This window comes from Apus apus, chromosome 1 (genome assembly GCF_020740795.1).
Source record: "Apus apus isolate bApuApu2 chromosome 1, bApuApu2.pri.cur, whole genome shotgun sequence".
Taxonomy (NCBI): Eukaryota; Metazoa; Chordata; class Aves; order Apodiformes; family Apodidae; genus Apus; species Apus apus.
The window spans coordinates 174354576-174373155 of NC_067282.1; the positions used below are offsets into that span (position 1 = coordinate 174354576).

At 40.6% G+C, this 18580-nt stretch overlaps 1 protein-coding gene across 1 annotated transcript in view; it reads right to left on the minus strand.

Annotated features, from left to right (window-relative positions):
• Window positions 1–3095: 3095 nt before the first annotated feature.
• ANO6 (anoctamin 6) overlaps window positions 3096–18580 on the minus strand; it is a 75284-nt gene continuing 59799 nt past the window's right edge. Inside the window, exons 13-20 of the mRNA XM_051622677.1 lie at window positions 17915–18140; window positions 16908–17077; window positions 16239–16336; window positions 13204–13334; window positions 12193–12398; window positions 8270–8469; window positions 7663–7768; window positions 3096–7338 (exon numbers count right to left, since the gene is read on the minus strand). Coding sequence (XP_051478637.1) covers window positions 7132–7338; window positions 7663–7768; window positions 8270–8469; window positions 12193–12398; window positions 13204–13334; window positions 16239–16336; window positions 16908–17077; window positions 17915–18140 — 1344 coding nt within the window. The 3' untranslated portion in view covers window positions 3096–7131. The remainder of the gene's footprint in view (window positions 7339–7662; window positions 7769–8269; window positions 8470–12192; window positions 12399–13203; window positions 13335–16238; window positions 16337–16907; window positions 17078–17914; window positions 18141–18580) is intronic.

The window sequence follows — 18580 nt, forward strand, 5'->3', positions numbered from 1 at the left end:
ACTTTACTTCAGGTGAAGCTGAACTCAAGGCACAATAGCTACCCCTGAATGGGGATATTCAGAGGACCCAGACCAGGTGCCAAGACCAACCCTTGCCTGTTTGCAGTTGTGCAGGGGACTTTTAAAGGCACAGCCTGGCACAGTCAGCTGGTTAATCAGCTCAAGCAAGCAGGGAAGTTCCCTTTTTATTTAACTCATTCAAACAATCATGGGATGAGGAGCACATTTGGTTGCGTTTTGGTATTTTGTGTTCTGCAGAGGTGAGCCCAGGCTGCACTGGTCCTCACTGGGGGCTGCTCAGCTGCTGGGCTGCCCCTCCCACTGCACAGGCCCCCACTTGCCATGCTATGTGACCCTCTGCCAGGCTGGCCGGGCCAGCACGGCCACCCGTGCCCCCACACTCCCCTGCCCTGTGCACAGCTGCACAGAGGGGCTGGCATGAGGCAGGCCTGGGGGGCTGGGAGGAGGCAGAGCCTCTGCCTGTGTGTGCTGGCACAGCCACTGAAATACTGGAATATTTTTGTGGGACAAGTCGCCTGAAGCCCTGACTCGCCTCTTGGTATCCAGGCTGCTCTCAGTTTTGTAAAACCCAAGAACTCGACAAAACCCTTTGCCCTTGACCCTTGGTGGAGGGGATGGATATTCAGGGCTTTGTGCCAGGCTGGGGACATGGTCACTATTTTCACCAACTTGTGGGCTCTGGCAAGTGAAGATCCTGCAGTGCCCTTGCCACAGGGGCTTACCTGTAAGTCTGCTTGCTCTGAGCAGCCAGACCAGTTTAAACTGCATGAATTAGCACAATATGGCTGTAACAGGAGACAGGTTTCTGGGAGCCAAAGAGGATCTCAGAGAATGGGGAGGTATGGCCACAGCTGCAGGTGGCTGTGGCTCCCAGCACAGCTTATTTAAACCACGTGTGTGATTTCCACCCAGAAGCAGAGAAATTATGTGAGAGGCTTACATGAATTCTACATGAATATCTAAAAAAAATAAAATGCCTGATACTGTGTTAATGCTATCAGAGTTGATTGTAATTTCCCATGTGGTACACAATTTAGGAATTCCCCTACAAACTCTCTCTTCATATGCTGGAGGTGGCTTTTTAGTGTCCTGGCCTGTTCTCGCTGCACCATGGAACACAGTGGGATTTTCTCTGTGGTCTGTGTCATGTGCTTTTTCTTATTTTTCTTTCTCTTCAGCATTTAGGAGATTACCACAGCCTACATATTTATAGAGAATAATGCATCTTGATACAATTGGATGGACTTATTTTTTCTTACTGGAAAAAAGCATCTTGCAGCATGAGGCAGGCCAAGAATTACATTTCTTCTAGTTGGCAGAACATCCATCAGTGTGTGCATGTGTGTTTGAAAGAGAGCTGAGGACACGTGTTCACATGTGCACTTCCATTCCCTGTGCTAGGACTGCCTGGAATAACCAGAGAATTGATGAATCCATTCTGAAAGCAAGTGATTTAATTTCTTTGCATCTTTGCTGACTGATTAACTGTAATTTTAATCCCAGTGATTAGCATTGCTTTTACAGGATAGTTGTGTGAGAGAATGCAATAAAAAATGTAGACAACAGCTTTAAAAGGCTCTTGTTTTGATGCACTTCCAGCTTGTAAATAAAAAACTCATTTTTGCAAATTTCCTGGAAATAATTTGTAACTATTATCAGGCTATTAAGATATGTTATTTTCTTATGAGGAAAGCCACGTGGATTATATGTATTACTAACTATATACACATCTTTTTAGCATTTTCTGTACCTATTATTGATCCATGATTGAAGTCCATAGAAATGCAAATAAAAATAAAGCCTGCAGGCACCAGTGCTGCTCCCCTGGATAGGAAATGCAGCCTTATTTAGTAGATTGGAAATGATAGGTGGGCAATACCAGAGAAAAATCTAGACTTGGTGGTGTGAGTTGTTGATACTTTTGCTAAACTTCTTGGTGGTGTTCAGGTGGAGCATAGTGAAGAGGTGGGGGGTACCAGGTGGGACAGAGCACAGCTTCTGTTCATCTGGCACATAATGGGTAGCCAAAATCAGTGCAGTTCATCCGCTCTGTGACAGAATGAGTTAAAATTAAGCAGGCAACACCAGAAGTAATGTGCTACTTTGGCTATTTGTGTATTAAGAAGAAAAATACTAAAGCCCGTTCCTTTAAGGGTTTTAAATGTATCAGTCAATTTAAAAAACACACTATCCTCAAATAGGTTTGGTCTGTGATGATGCTATATCCTTCTGATGCTATATCCTTCTGCTTGTAGGGAAATAACCCATCTTATGCTTCATCATGAAGATCCTCTTGTTCTCCCTCTGACAAAGTCAAATTGATGCGGGAGTGGCAGAACAGCTTGGGTAGTGGCATCTATTTGACATACAGGCCTTAGTCAGCAGAAGACAGGTTGGAAGTGGTTTCCATGGCTTCCACAACTATCATGAAGCTGTACTTAAAGCAGATCTTGAGAATCAGCCACGGGAAAAACAACAACACACTTCAATACAAAGAAGGTCTCTGTTTAAAATTTCTCTCTAACCTTCCTGTTCTCTAAGTCTTAGAAAAAAATTTCCTTGAAGTGAAGAGGAAGAGTCAGAGCAGAAATAGACAAGAACTGATGGGTGGACGGATGGATGGAAGGATGGATGGATGGAAGGATGGACGGATGGATGGAAGGATGGATGGATGGATGGATGGATGGACGGATGTATGATAGGGAGAGACAGAGAGAGTGGACTGCTCAGAGGTGGGAGCATCACAGACTTGATGCAGATGAAGAAATAAACGATTACTCTGAAATATAACACAGGGTTTATAGTGACAGGAGTGAAAGGATATAAAGACCTAAGCTGTTTATTTGTATGAGAACATAATGGTCCTTTTCATCAACTTGGTGTTGAAAGGAATGACTTGCATCTAAAGGATGCAGAAAAAAACAGGAGGTAAATTTCAGTACTAGTAACAGTTTAATGGAAAAATATTGAAAAAGATGAGAAATATGGAAATAAGACAGGGATGACATTCTAATAATTTAAATGTGCATTTGGCAGCAGCAGTGTAGTTCATGGAAAAAACAATGAACATCAGATTTATTGTTATTTTAAAATAGACTTTATTTAATGACAATAAATATAAAGAAATTTTAATATTCAAAAACTAATAGCAAACATTCTTAGGAAAAAAAATACATTCTTACATTGTGAATGTTATCAACATACACAGAGTTTAAAACTGTGGCACCAGTCTGTAATTTGTGGTGGTTGTTAAGGCAATGAAATGGTCACTGGTCCAAATTCACCCTGACTTCAATAAATCTACACAAAGTAAAAGTCTAGCCTACATATAAAGTGTAAAAAAGAGTAAAATTGATTCATAGTTTGAAACAAATGTTAATTTTCCATTCAAGCATATCTTGAAATACTATTAAAGTAACCTAGCCTAGAAAAAATAAAGTAAGTTAAAAATATTCATATGTTGGCATCTGCCCCCACAGCATTTTGTTCTGATGCCTGCGCAGAGCTCCCTGTGTACAAGCAAAACACATTCCAGCAGTTGGAGGTAGAGGCTACGGGAACTGCACTGCTTAAGAGGTCCAACTATTAAAATGTGATCATTAGGCACTCTGTTGGTTTTCCTCTTCTTTCTCTCTCATTCAGAACCGTGCTGTGAATAACACTGTGCATACGGCAAACTGAACTGAATTCCTGATAAAATGTCTTCGGAAATGAAGTGTTACAGCTACATCAGCAAGGGCACTTCAGAAGGAAATCACTGGAGAAAAAGGTTGATGTTGACTAGCTGATGCTCATGCAGTACTCCTGTTCTCTTCAGCCTAGCTCTGGTTTTAGCTCTCTGGACTAAGTGGCTGTCAGACACCATTAAGTGCATTAAGTGCATATATAAAACCTGCCTTCTGGTTCAGTTTAAACCAGGAGGAATCCAGTCCATGTGTCCTTACACCAGTCTGTGATGGGAATCACTGCCCAAAAAGCCGGGCCAAGTGGAAGGCTCCTTTCAAAAGCAGACTCTTGATCGGAACAAAAATGGTGATGTAGAAATACACCCAGAGCTGGTGAGGATTGTAGTATGGGAGGAGACCAAGTCACAGGTACACACGCTTTGCTCATGTAGCTTGTTTTTTTCAGGTCATTATTTTAAAGGCAGGACTATAAACTCTCAATGACGCGGAGGGCCAACTTCCCCTTCCCCAACTCTAAAAGGGGGCAACTGAGAGAAGTCATGGGAACCAAACAAGGAGCAGAAGACCAGGCACTCCTGAAAATCAGCCTTGAGCTCTGCCACTTCTCATGGTGTGGCCCCAGGCAAGGCACTTAATTCCTTTGTCTCCTCATCTCTTTGCCTCTCAAAGAGAGCAATAAATGCCTCCTTAAGACCAAATCATTACCTGAAATGGTCCATTTTGTGATGCTTTTTGTTTTTTCCTTTATCATAGGATACCTCCTTGCTTGCATCAGCCCTTCGACACCCCATCAGAAAGGGACATCGGCACTGTCATCACTGATGGGGAAATGAAAATGACAGCTGAACACAGCTGCAGATGGGGAAGAGCCAGTTCAAAGCTGAAATGCAAAGGTCCAAGTCTGCAAGGAGCTGACTGGCCTATCTAACCAAACTCATTTTGCACAGGGAAGCCCTGAGTACTTCACTAACATTGTTCCATGAAAAAGTTTTTTGGACAAAATTTTGTTTTTAACAGAAATTTGGTATACTGGAGGCAATGGGCACAAATGGAAACACAGACGGTTCCCTCTGAACATCAAAATACACTTGGTCACTGTGAGGGTGACTGAGCACTGGCACAGGTTGCCCAGGAAGGTTGTGGAATGTTTATCCTGGAGATATTCAAAAGCTATCTGGAGATAGTCCTGGGCAGTCTCTACCTGGGGAGGCAGACCTGCTTGAGCAGAGAGGCTGGATGAGATGACCTCCAGAAGTCCTTTCCAACCCCAACCATCCTGTGATCTGGGGAAAAGGCCAAAACAGTTTTGAGGGGTTCTATTTTGAGAAGAAATTCTGTCTTGTTTAGAAACTTCTGTTTGTCCATCTGCTCAATTAATATTTGCTTCCTAGTAAATTAAAGAATTGTCATGATTCTGATGAAACCAAAACCAAAATGGCAAAGGGTAGATTTCCCTGTGCAAAGAAGTGATGCTGGCTAGCTTTCAGCACAACAGAAGCACAGGTTCCATCTCTAGTCTGGTTGGCTGCCATTTATTGTTACAGTCTATCATGTTTTTCTGTCCTGCACCTTTTTTTTTTTTTGTCTTGAGGTGGTGTCTACACAAACTTTTATGGGCATTATAACAAGTAATCTTCAGTCATTCAGTGTCAGAAATGCAAACAATTACCTGGAACCTGTGAGCTTCTTTCTTTCATCTTTCCTTGATTTTTGAACCAAGCTTTTATCTCAGGTTCTTCCATACAATCAAGCAGAGTCTTGCTGAGTGAAAGCTTGTGTATCATGACTGCTGAAAGGAATCCCCTCATGTGTTGTTACTTCTGGTTCAAATGTTGCTGTTTCAAAGACTAGGCTTGCAGTACACAGCAGTTAGTATTTGGAAATCGCTACAAAATTCAAACATTTGATTCCTTCTGATTTTTGATGGGATCTGGGATCTGGATGCATCTCAGAAATGCTACTTCGTTTCTGCAAATGAGCTTCTTAATATGTAAAAAGCTATATGAATAATCTGCCTAAAATTTCTGCATATTTATTACATTTAAGAAGAGTACAAAATTATACCTGCTTTACAGAGTTCAGGCACACTTTTGCTTTTTTAACACACTTTTTGTTTTCAGAATTTGTATAAATTGGTCCACTAAAAATGTTTAAAAAGAAAGCAAGTTAACAATCTGGAATACCACTGCTGCAGAGACAAAACAGAGCTCTACATACAATATGCTTAATCTGTAATTCCCTAACTCCCACTCTGCAACTGGAGCCAAAATAGCTAAGCAGATCTGCAATTTAATTTGAAGATGACTGATGGTTCTAGCACACTCATCCACACTTCTAACATCCTTCCTAGTTATTTAAAGGTTCATAACATGGTTAAGGCATATTAAATGGTTTATTCCACTCTCCAGTTTCAACAGATTCATGGTCTTGTCAGAATGCACTTCAACTCACAATGTTGAATCACAACAGGTTCAGCTGCACATTCTTTGTATGTTGAAATCTATCAGGGAAGAGCACAGTGCCTCTGGTGTGGGAGAAATGCAGAAGACAGCCCTCCAAAAGTATTGATTTAGTACATGAAAAGACTTAACACTCATTACTGTTACAGGTAGGAGATCTTCAAGGCTGTAATCATCCAGAGGAGAATGGTCAAGTGAACTAATGAAAGTACATTGACTGGGGAAGGATAAAATGCCTGAGTTTTCTACTCACTTGGAGTGCTGTAAAGTCAGTTTGTATGCATTGATTTCAAAGGCATTTCTCCTGTTTACACAGAGATTGATGAACAGGATGGGCTTAGAGTCCTGGTGCTTCTTGTGATCCAAGTCCATGATTAATTGAAATATCTTGTTATCCATTTAAGTCTCAGTATGCATAGATAATTCAGTGTAGCACACAACAGCGCTTAGGATGTCAATTCCAATGGCTTAACAACATGATTTTGAGTTGTATTCTCCTTCTCTGTCCTTCATGTTTTGCCTTTTTCTCTTCATTTTATAGGTGGGATTTGCATTAGCAAGTAATCAAAACTTCTTCAGAAGACATGATGGTATTCTGACAACAAATGATTCTTGTTCTTAAGGTTTTATTCAAGTCAAACAAGAGATCTAATAGTTGATGCATAAATAAAGTGGAAAGCACTCTAGGTATTTGAAAATTTGTCTGCATCATCTTAAGAGGATAAATAATGTTTATCTTCAAATGTTAAAAAAATGCGTCCTACTAAATCTGTTTAAAAAGTTGATAACTCTTATCTGAGTAGCAGTGGTTGCATTTATCCAAGGGAAACCAGTAAATGAGCAGATAACAGTTGCAAGAAACAATGTTTAGTAAAAGGAATTAATCCAAAGTGTTTGATTAACTGCTGGTAATATCTGGACAGGTATTAGTTGGCTAAATACTGTTATTTAATATAAAAAAGTACTTATTCAGCTTTGGGTCGGAAAGTGCTGTCTAATCCTTTGATAATTTTGTCAGCTATTTTCCCCATGTTTTTTTTCACAACTTTGAGATCATTCTCATGCAAGAGTTTCTGTGTTAGGTACTTCTCTCGTTGGACCTTGCTTTTGGTCTTTTGTGATACGTCTGGAATTGCGTATGAAATGATAAACTTCACAAAGTATATGACGTGCTGGGGAAGGTGAAAATGAAAAAATGTCAGTCAGGCTTAACATGACATATTATTATTATTATTGTTGTTGTTGTTGTTGTTGATCATCAGTATTGTTATTGTTATATTTTGTTACTTTTCCTAATTTTTATTATTATTGTTGTTATTATTATTGAAATGTCATGTCATCTGTTAAGAGAGATAAATGCATCTCCCAGGCTCTTGTCCAGGCTGGCACACATCGCCAGCTCTGATAGCTGTGCCTGGACAGAATGTCTTTGAAGGCTTTTCTTCATGGAGGGCAGAGAATTTTAAATAAGTCAACTCAAAATCCCGTACACTTACCTCCATGACAATGACGAAAGCCAGCTTGGCTGCAATGACATGCCAGTAGTATATGTTATGCTCATATTGGTGCTGGTGACCAGGAGGGTAGCGGAGATCCCGGTATCTGAAGGCGATATAGGGAAGACAGGAACTAAGTCTCAGGCATTTCTGCAGTAAGGCACTATGGCCAGAGGATGGAGCAAGACATGTCCCTGCTGAATGCATTCAGGTACAGTAATGGGTAAACTACAACTACATAGCTGCTATATTTAGCTCGTGGTTTTTTGGGTTTTTTTTTTGGTTGTTTCCCCCCCCCCCCCACTGTAGTAAGAATTATAAAAAGCTAAAGTGCCCTTACTTTGTTTTGTTCTGGGGTTTTTTTGGTGTTTGTTTTTTTTTTTTTTTAAGGCTATCAATTATGACAAAAACAAAATGAACTAAGATTTTTCTGAGTAGCACAAACTTATGGGTGAATATTTCTACTCAGTTCTGCCATTCAAAATATGCTGGCTTTTACTGTGTTTTAACATTTCTTACTGGATATTGCTAACCGAATCAGATTGTTTAAATATTTTAAAATACATTTCTTTTTCTCATTGGAAAAGAATGGTTATTTGACACTTGCCTGCATGTTGTTTGGTTCCCAAACCAGGGGGAAACTGGCTTGCTTGCATTCTTGAAATCTGATATATTGAAGACAGAAAGTGTACTGTTTATATACCCTTTCATAGTGTGACTGCTGTGGCTTCCATAAGGAGGGACTGAAAAGGACCAATAATAAACCAGACGAGGAATCATGTCAGATGTAAAAGCAATTATCATAGCCTGCATTTCAGAAAAAGAAGACAAAAAAGCAGAGTAGCATTTAAGCAAGAAGCCTTAAAATGTATGTCTTAGCCATATGCTTAGTATTGCAAAAGTTACAGTATGAGCTAAAAATAGAATGTGCTTTTCCAGCCAGTGGTTCCCTCTGTAAATGAGCACGTAGTCACTCATGGGCATAAAACAATCTCTTTCTAGAATGTGCACTCTGTATGGTTTTTAAATTATGCTAGCTCTGCTGGATGCCTTAAAAAAGCTATACTATAATACACTCCTTTCCTCATGAACATGCAGTGGAGGTCAGCAGCCAAACTCACCTAAAAGTGCTCTAAAGAAGGCTTCAGCTTTCTATGAGGTGTACTTTTGACATGCTTAAAGAAATCCTGCCTAATGAAACTCATGGAAACAATGGAAGAGTCCTTCAATAATAGAAAATTAAATTTCACCAGGAAGCCTGGGGTTTGAGTACAAGAATTAAATAACTTTTATATATATATATATATATATATATATGATCCATCTCTGGCTCTGGAAACATGCCCCTCTTTCTGAGGTGCTGGCCACCCGTAAATTAGTCTTGGAAGTTGTTGCCTCATTAGTTTCAGTGTCTGTACATGTGGAAACTGCACTTGATGCCAAGATAATTTTTTTAGCAGCAGCTGCATAGTCCTGGTTTGTATATGACGTGACTATTTGTTTTTATCTTGCTCCCCAGAGACTCCCTGCCCTACTCAGCCTGCTAGTCACCAACTGGGTAGGAAATTGGATCCGTGGGTTTGTTGTGGGAAGTCTTTCTAAACTCATGAACTTCCCAAAACATCCTATTCTGGAGGACAGGTTAGCTATGTTTAATCCAATCTCCTCCTCTGCTATTGCAAATTCAAAAGGTTTTCCTGTGAGGAACACTTTCCACTGACAAGATCCACAACTGAGTGCCTGGCAAGAGGCTGCTCAGCCATCTCGTGAAGGCAGGCACCGCTGGTAGCCAGCACCTAGGAAAGTGTCACAAGCTGCACCCCAGGGCTGAAAGAGAAGTCTTCTGCTCCACAGCAGGGGAAAACAACCTTCCTTGACAACAAGGGTGAAATAACCAGGGCAGAGACGTGGACTGTGAAGTAGGGATCTAATGGGATCAGAGGGAGAGAGGCATAAGATGATACACATAAAAGGAGCAGAAAAAAGCTGTAGTAAAGGTGTGGGACAGAGGAAGGGGCAAAGTTAAGCAGTAATGGGTATCAGAGGAGTGTAAGACCTGCTTAATATCTGTATTTTATTCCCCTTCATGCCAGCCTGTAATTAATGCAGTCTGTATTTCCTTATTTTCATGAGATGGGGCAAAAATTGTCCACCTTCCTGCAGCATTCACAACAAAAGAGTCTCAACCTGAGGAGACATTTTTAGCTGTTGTAAAAAAAGGGGAAGGGGAGAGAGGAGAAAGGGTGAAAAAAAATGCAGACACCTCTTCTACAGTTTCTCAAACAACACTTTGGTGGCAGTGCTAGCTAAAACAACCAGTATCCCTCCTGCCTCTGCTCCTAGCAGTCACTCATGCACCCATGCAGATGTGCAGCAGATCAGATCATGGCACTGATCTGGTGGGGAATCCTGGCCAGATCCACTCCCTGACCTGGTTCTCTCGTTCAAATGTACTTTTCCCAAAACAACACAAGAGACAGCATCAAGGGGAAAAGACAGGGAAAGGAAAGGGCAAGGAGCTAGAAAGGGTGCAAGACCAACCCCACTTCAAGTAGCATCATAGCTAAATATCAAGCATCTATCCTAATGTCTTGTCTTTGGAAAGCCCAAATAAAGAACTTACCTTTGGCTTACCCTGAAGTACCTGCTAAACTCTAGTTAAGACAAAAGCAGCAGAATAAAGACATGGGAGACATGGGTCCAAAATCTATATTTGGTTCTTCAGAACATTGTTACAATTGAGTTTGGTTGACAGAAAGCTAATTTGTTTGATGAGAAAGGAAAGGGAGATATCCTAAGACTAAAATAAACTTGTTCAAAATTTTCAAGGGTAAGAATTTTTTTTTTGTACTGGATTCTGGCTTAAATCAAATGTAGTTGGCATGCACTTTAAAAAATTGTTTTTAAGCCAGCGTGCAATGAAGTGAAAATTATGTGTTGTTTATATTTACACACAGAGTAAGTGTTTTTGGCTGAGAAGAAATATATATTACTGTGTCTTGCAGTTGCAGAGAGAAGACCTCACACTTAAATTACTCTGTTTTTAACTGAAGTACAAGTACAGAAAGTTTTAGTTAAATGTAATTACTTTCTGTTTATTAGCTCATCCAGTCAGACCATAAATGAACTAATAGCATCTGAACAACAAGACACAGAAATCCCTTCTCCGTTTGGACCAAATGAGTTTGATGCTCTTTCTGTGCATCATTCAGAAAGATGCTGCAATATGGTATTTACATAACTTTGTATTTGCTCTTACTGATTTTTTTTTTTTTTTGCAAGACCCCAGGTCTCTCATAATCCTAAATCTGAATCCCATCCCACTCTCCTCCCTCTCTCAGAATGATCTCCAGATGTGCTCCAGAGAGCCACAAGGACAGAAATATGAAAGCAAATCCTACGGTATCCTCTCAAAGGAAAAACTTTTTTGCTCCGGAATTATGGGCTGCATTTCAGAGTATTGCACTGGAGAACTACAAACAAATAGCACATTCTCTGCTTCCCAGACTTCACTGCATACAGTTTTCCATTTGTACCATAACTAATTGAAATCAGTCTTCAAATCAACAACAGATGCTTTGCTATCATGCGACAGCAAGTCCAGTGCCTGAGTGGCAAGTGGCAAAACTGACAGTTTTGTGCAAGAGCTGCTTGCAAAGAACGAGCAGTTGTTCCAAAGCTAATGCATGAAGGGGAAGACGATAGACTACTCAAGTCTAATCAGCTGTAACGTGTCACACAGAAAAGAAGAAACAGTTTCTGTGTACTAAGGAAAAATCAAGGAGGGGATGGGAAAGGAAAAACTGATGGCTTGTACTAGTTCCTGGATGTCAAACGATAAAAAAACATACTTAAAGGAAGAAAACAGCTTCTAGCATTTGAGCTAGTATTTGACTTTATAGCCCCCACTTCATTAGCAAGAAACACTGATCTCTTTGAGGTGCCTTACAAAACTTGTAGAAGGGCCATTTGAACATACCAGTCTTTGGTGCTGTGCCCTTCACATCCTAGTAGTCCCACCAATGTCAGTGGCAGATGCACTGTCACCCTGACATTAAAGTGTGAGACCTCCAAAAAGGGTGATGGTAAAAGAAACATGCCCACAGTTAACCGTCTCATGAACACTGGGGCTGAGTGCCTGTTGAGGAGGACAGAGAGTAAAACCAAGCTGTCAGCATACTTTTGCACATTGAGGGCCCCGTGTTTTCAGCAGTGCCTTGAGGAGCATAGCACATAAGTGGAATTTGGAGTGAAAAAAGGTTGCAAAGCTCCGATTAACCTCAGGTGGGTGGATGGGTAGCAATAGACACCTAAAACTAGTCTGTATATATAGCAGATCTTTCTGAAGATTCTAGTCACTCTAAATAAAATTGCTTTTATTTAGATATAATATTTTAGATAGTTGCCCTATTCTGTTTCCAAGACCCCTGAAAAGTAACTGAGAGCCTATTTCACAGGAGCTGAAATCTTAAGGGACTGATGCTGATAATTCATTTAGGCTAGTTTAACAGTTGTTGGCCCAGTACTTACATTGGTGACCACTGCCAGGATCGCTATGCCCTGCATGATGGGCTGCCAGGCACCGATGTCTTGTGCCTTCTGTGGGACCATGCGCCTGAACTGGGTTGTCAGCTTCCATGCATCCAACCGGATTTCCAACATGTTGTTAATAAGAGCCAGAAGAGGAGCCAGTGGGAATGATGCCACAAACAGAGTGACAAAGCCAAACTGTATAACTGTCGAAGGGAGAGGTTACATACATTGATGAGGCTTTCACTTACTTACAGGAGATGAGCATATACGAGCACATATACTTTATATACTCCAACTGTGGGAGGGAGAGACAAAGAAGAGTAGCTGCATTCCTAGCAAATCTTATGTATGAGAAAGTAGGAGCAGGACAGTACTGAAAAACCTGTTAGGTGGAGGGACACAAAAATGCTACAAGTCACAACACAGCAAGAGGAACTATTCAGGGTATTTAAACATCCATTTCTTCCTTATGCCTTCATCATGAAGACTTGGAAATCTAATGACGATCTGTCTCAGTGCTGTGCTGGAAAGCCCAAACTAACAATCATGTTATTGGTGTCTGGGTGCTGCCACAAGTACACTGGCAATGTTGTGACAGAATGGATGGTGGCAATAAATCAGAGATCTGCCAGCTCCTGAGAGAGCAGGGACAAGTACTGGTGACTGCAGGTTGTTGGCAGAGCAGTCTGAGACAGGGCTTGGATGTACAACACCAGAATGTGGCAGTGGTCTGTCTTCGGATGCTCTTCTCAGGGAATGGGTCAAAGAAGCAGCAGTTTTCCTCCCTGCATAGTCATGTGCTGTTTCCTTGTTATAAACTGGATTGAGGTGTAGCTGCTCAATAAAAGCTTGCCAAATGGTCTATAATGGCTCTTCAAAACTTGTCTTGGAAAGCATTCATGTTTTCTGTCTCTAGAAAACTTCTTAAGCGTTGCTTGTATTAAGATTTTTCTTAGAGCATGGTTGTATCCAGCAGTGATAGCAAATCCAAACTCAACTGCCACTTACCCATTTCCAGATACTCATAAAACAGTCCGAGTTTTCCAATGGGCTGCAGGTGGTAGTCCTGTTCCCAACGTGGAACAACTTTTTCTGATCTAGCAGCTGCACAGTATCTTCCAATTAGATTCTTAAGCCACCTATCAGGGAGAAAAAGACCGCTAACATTGGTAAAATAACCTAGAAGTTTTAGTAAATTGAATAAAAATTACATTTGTGCTGTTGCAGCTTTAAACAGTGGATTTAGTAACTCCTGAATTACTGAAAATTTCCTTCAAACATGAGTATAATCTGTTGCCTTGTCCTGAAAGCAGTTATTTACAGCCATAAATAAGATGTAAAAGGGCAATATATCACATAGTGATTTATACTTCTGTTGTACAAGTGAATGACCGCATAAAATTCAAGGTAACAAAAAATCAGGTTAAATGTAAGCCTGTGGTTAGACAGATTAATTCTTTCTGTTCGCAAAATCAACAGAAACATAGAATGGCTGAGGTTGGAAAGCACCTCCAGAGGTCATTTGGCCCAACGCATCCTTGCTCAGACGGGACCACCGAGAGCTGGTTGCTCAGTATCATGTCCAGATGTCTTTTCATTATCTCCAATGATTGAGACTCCACAAACTCACAGGGCAGCCTCTGCCAGTGTTTGGTCACCCTTACAGTAAAAAGTTGTTTACTTATATTCAGAGGGAACCTCCTGTGTTTCATTTTCTAGCCATCACCTCTAGTCATGTCACTGGGCACCTCTGAGATTATTCTGGTTCCCTCTTCTTTACTCTTGTCCTTCAGGTGTTTGTATACATTGATGAGATCCTTCCTGAGCCACCTCTTCTCCAGACTGAACAGTCCCACATTTTTGGCTTCTCCTCATATGTGAGGTGCTCCAGTCCTGTAATAATCCTTATGGCTCTTTGCTGGACTTTCTTCAGTATGTCCATGTCTCTTTTGTACTGAGGGGCCCAGAACTGGATACACTACTCCAGGTGTGGCCTCACCAGTGATGAGTAGAGGGGAAGGATCACCTCCCTCGATCAGCTGGCAACACTCCTCTTAATGCAGCCCAGGATACCATTAGCCTGCTTTGCCACAAGGGAGCATTGCTGGCTCATGTGGAACTTGGTGTTCACCAGGACCCTGAGGTCCTTTCCTGCAAAGCTGCTTTCCAGCTGGGTGGCCCCTAGCATATACTGGTGCATGGAGTTATTCTTCCCCAGGTGCAGGGCTTTTTACTTCCCCGTGTTGAATTCCATGAGGTTCTTGTAAGTCCAGTTCTCCAGCCTTTCAAGTTCTCTCTGTGTGGTAGCACAACCCTCTGACTTACCAGTTTTGTGCCAACAGCAAACTTGCTGAGGGTGCACTCTCTCCCCTCATCCAGATTATTAATGAAGATGTTAAACAGGACAGGACCCAGTACTGACTCCTGGGTTACACATCGAGTGACTGGCTTCCAACTAAGCTTCATGCCTCTGACCACCACCCTCTGGGCCTGCCCATTTGGCATGTTTTCAGTGCACCACACTCTCTGCTCATCCAGTCCATACTTCACCAGCTTCTCTGTGAGGCTTTATGGAATACAGTGTCAACAGCCTTACTACACAGCCCAGTGTGACAATATTCACTGCTCTCCCCATATCTATTAAGCCAGTCATTTCATCAAGGAAGGTTAGCAGGTCAGTCCACCAGGACTTCCCCATGATGAATCCATGACTACTCCTGATGACTTTCTTGTCCTTCATGTGTCTGAAAATGTTTTCCACAGTTAGTTGCTCCTTCACCTGCCCAGGGATTGGGGTGAGGGTGATCTCATCTGAAAGGCTTACATGAGAATTTTAAAAAGCTGATGAACTGGTTGTAGCCATTTCCAGCGGCCAGAGAACCATATGGAAAAAAAAGGGTGTGTGTGGGTGTGTGTGTGAATGTCTACCAACAGAGAAATGGTTATTTTTATCCTTGCACACATGCTGAATGAGAGAGTGGTTAAGAACTAGATCCAGAAGTGATACTCAGCATTTCAACACCTAAATGATGCTTGTCACCCTCGGATGTGAATTCAAAATTCTGGTCAGATTAATATATTTCCTCTAGACAGAAGGGGGATTAACTTTTCCGTGGCTGGAAATGACAGCTTCAGGCATGCTCAGTCCAAGGACCCTTCCCCAGGTAAAAGAAGATACTGAAAAGAAAGATGGGTCTACAGGTCCAGTATATATGGAGCACTGAGGTCTGGAGGAACAGTATCTGAGCAGAGCACCCAAGCCTCAACCCTACACAGTATTTGCAACATGCTTTGAAGTGGGGTCACTGTGCAGCCAAGGAGCACAGTTCATGGGCTTGGAAGCACCACAGTTAGAGGGAATACAATGCCATGGGCTGGTGCTTATGGCACTCAGGAGAGCATGAGAAAACAGGGAGTTCCCTACTCTAAGCAACAAAAGTGCCATACATTGGCATAAAAAAAGAAAAAAAAGAAAAAAAAGAAAAAACAAGTCCTGGGAGAAGGAACAGAGTCCTGGATAGTATCTTACACTAAATTAAATGGAGGGCATTAGTGGTTAGCACTTTGCTTATTGTTTACATTAAAACGTGACCTTCCAGAAATCTGCCCCACTGACAGAGAACATACAGGTAGTATGAATGTCAAATACGATTATAAAGTTAATCAGTTAAATTAGTAATTTACATATGATTTTTAAAGCCCAATGTATACTAACAAATCATATTAAGCAACAGTATTTAATATTTTTAAAACTTCTGTTGCCTCAGTTCTAAGAATCTAACCTGAAACGTGGAGACTGATTTGCAGAGGAAAGAAGCATTTCTGATTACAACTAAAATCAATCAGAATGACAGAGACAGGAGCTCAGAGCTATCAGACTGAAAATACCTAAACTGTCTAAAAAGGCCTCGAAAGACTAGTCTGATTCTTTTAGAATACAATACGTGCCTATCAAATTTAGTGACCAAGTGCTTGAACACATCAAGTAAAAGCAGTATCTTTCAAATATGAAAAAAATAGATTACTTAATTGTCTGAACTTACGGAAGAAGCACTTCTTGAATATTGTTCCAGATTGCTTTACCTCCTACTATGATGGCAAGCTGAGTTGTGAGTTCGAGGAGACATCCACCTGGATCACACTGAAGGTTGAGAGACACATGAAAAGTTTTTGAAATTGGGTAATCTTCTGGGCATGCATGAAGCATTTAAAATTATATATTCCTGTTTTCTTATTATAACATTTCTTAAAGCAATGCAAGAAGACTGTTTAGGCATATCCTTCCAGTAATGTACTCAAACATCAATTCTAGGCCACATATGGTCATACGTGGCAGGTTAACAGGAGTCTAGTGAAAGAGTGGAATACCAGGTGAAGTTATGCAACTTTGTACTGTGCTGTCACCAGCTGAGGGTGAATAGGAATGCTTCTACTGATGTTCTCCCCTTCCTCTCTGTGCTGATTCACAGGTTGTTGAACCATGTGTAAATAAGCTTGTCTGGGTACAGGTAATAAATTTTTAAGCCCAACTGGTCTCATGTCATATTCCTTTATGCTAGCGGTTACTAAGGAGGCAATTGGGTTGGGACGCAGTCGATTTTTGAATCCTCAGGTTAAATATCTACAACTATGTTATACACTCCTAACTGCAGCAGGATAACTGGACTAGTGGCTCCTGCTGTTTAAACACAAACACTATAATACATTCTTACCTCTTCATTGCGATACTTTCCTAGCCAATAAACTGGATTTCCAGGATGACCTACAAATTTACCCTTAAAGAAGGCTATGTAGAAACATGAAGAATAGTAGTTGACAAATTGGAACAAGAACATCTTTGTGGTTAGACTGTTTTCATAATCAGTCTGTGTCCTTGGAAGCTCTGCAATTAAAAAAATAAAATAAAATTTTAAAAATGGAAAACTTACAAGTAACCTACAAGCTGCTTTAGAGCCTCAGCTGGAAAAGTATGTGTATGCCTTGAATTTCTTAACATGACTGAGAGCATATAAATTAGACTGTACATAATCCCCATGAATATTATAACTATTTCTAATTCTAAAACTATATGGGTTATAAAAAGGAACAAACTTATTCCCTGACAATAAAGAAAAAGAAGAAGCAAAAATTCCAATAACTCAGAGAAAAAGAAGCACTCAAATCCAGCACACTCAGGGAAGATGCAAATGTAACATTTTGAACTGATGAAATAGTATCAAATTAAACTATATTAAAATACTACACTACTTCACATATTTAAAGTAAAATAGCTACCTTAATGTTGATGTGCTGGATATAAAGAATAATAATATTTGTGACTGTTTATCTTTTTTAATAACATAGGAATGGTATCTAGCTTTGGAATAGTGACCTTATTTCATTTATTTAGGAGAAAATAGCTACTCTCCCTACAAACAAAAGCTAATGTAATGTGTTATGCGTTACTGATCTGTTTTCATAAAGCTTGGTTATTATAGTAATTTGCTTTGCTTTGTCTGTTTCACAAGCAAGAAACTGTAAACAATTTCTCTTTCATGCTATCTACATAAGCAGTTTTCAGGCAAAGAGCAGAATATTCCTTTGCTATTGAGAAAACCTGTATTTGAAAATTTCTAGATGGCAGAGGTGTTCATTTATTTGAGCTCTCATTATACACATATATACTGCTTTTCTTGCTATTTTACCCGAAGTTTCTATCTGAGGTACAGCAGCGCCATACCGAAGTCAGTAATCAGGATTGCCACTTTTTCATAGACAACGTTGAGAACCATTATGACTATAAAGCTGATGAGTGAAGCAGTTACTGAGGTGGCTGTCTGTGGAGTCAGGTACTTGCGGATCGTCTCCGTTCCACTGATGCGCTCTGACAACGTTGAAGAAAACACCAGGAAAACCGAGAGTCTGTAGACAATGATTCCAATAACTGAAGCAATAATCAAAAGAATCTGCCAAGGGAATGCAAGAAAGATTTTAATGTTGCACCATTGGCTTTAGGAAAGAGTGAGTTTGAAACACTTTTTACAATAGGCAAAAGGAGACCAATTGTCTGCCTGTCATTCCATCGCAAGAATGATCAAATAAGATAGAAGGCAATAAATATAGAATCCATAAAAGAACACTTATTTTCATGCAGCACAGTCAATCTGCAGGAGAGAAAAGAGATGGTCTATTTTATGACTAATAACAAGGCTCATACCAATGCAAGCGAAGATAATGAAAAGTGTAATCAAATCTTATGCCTCGACGCATGTGCTGGAAGAAATCTCCCTCTTTTGACATCAGGCAATTGGCAGGATGGCAAATGTACTAGCAAATCTGCATTGAGTGTGATGTGGGCTGTACCTCCTCTTTCATATGATAACATTACAGACTACAGACCCCTTGA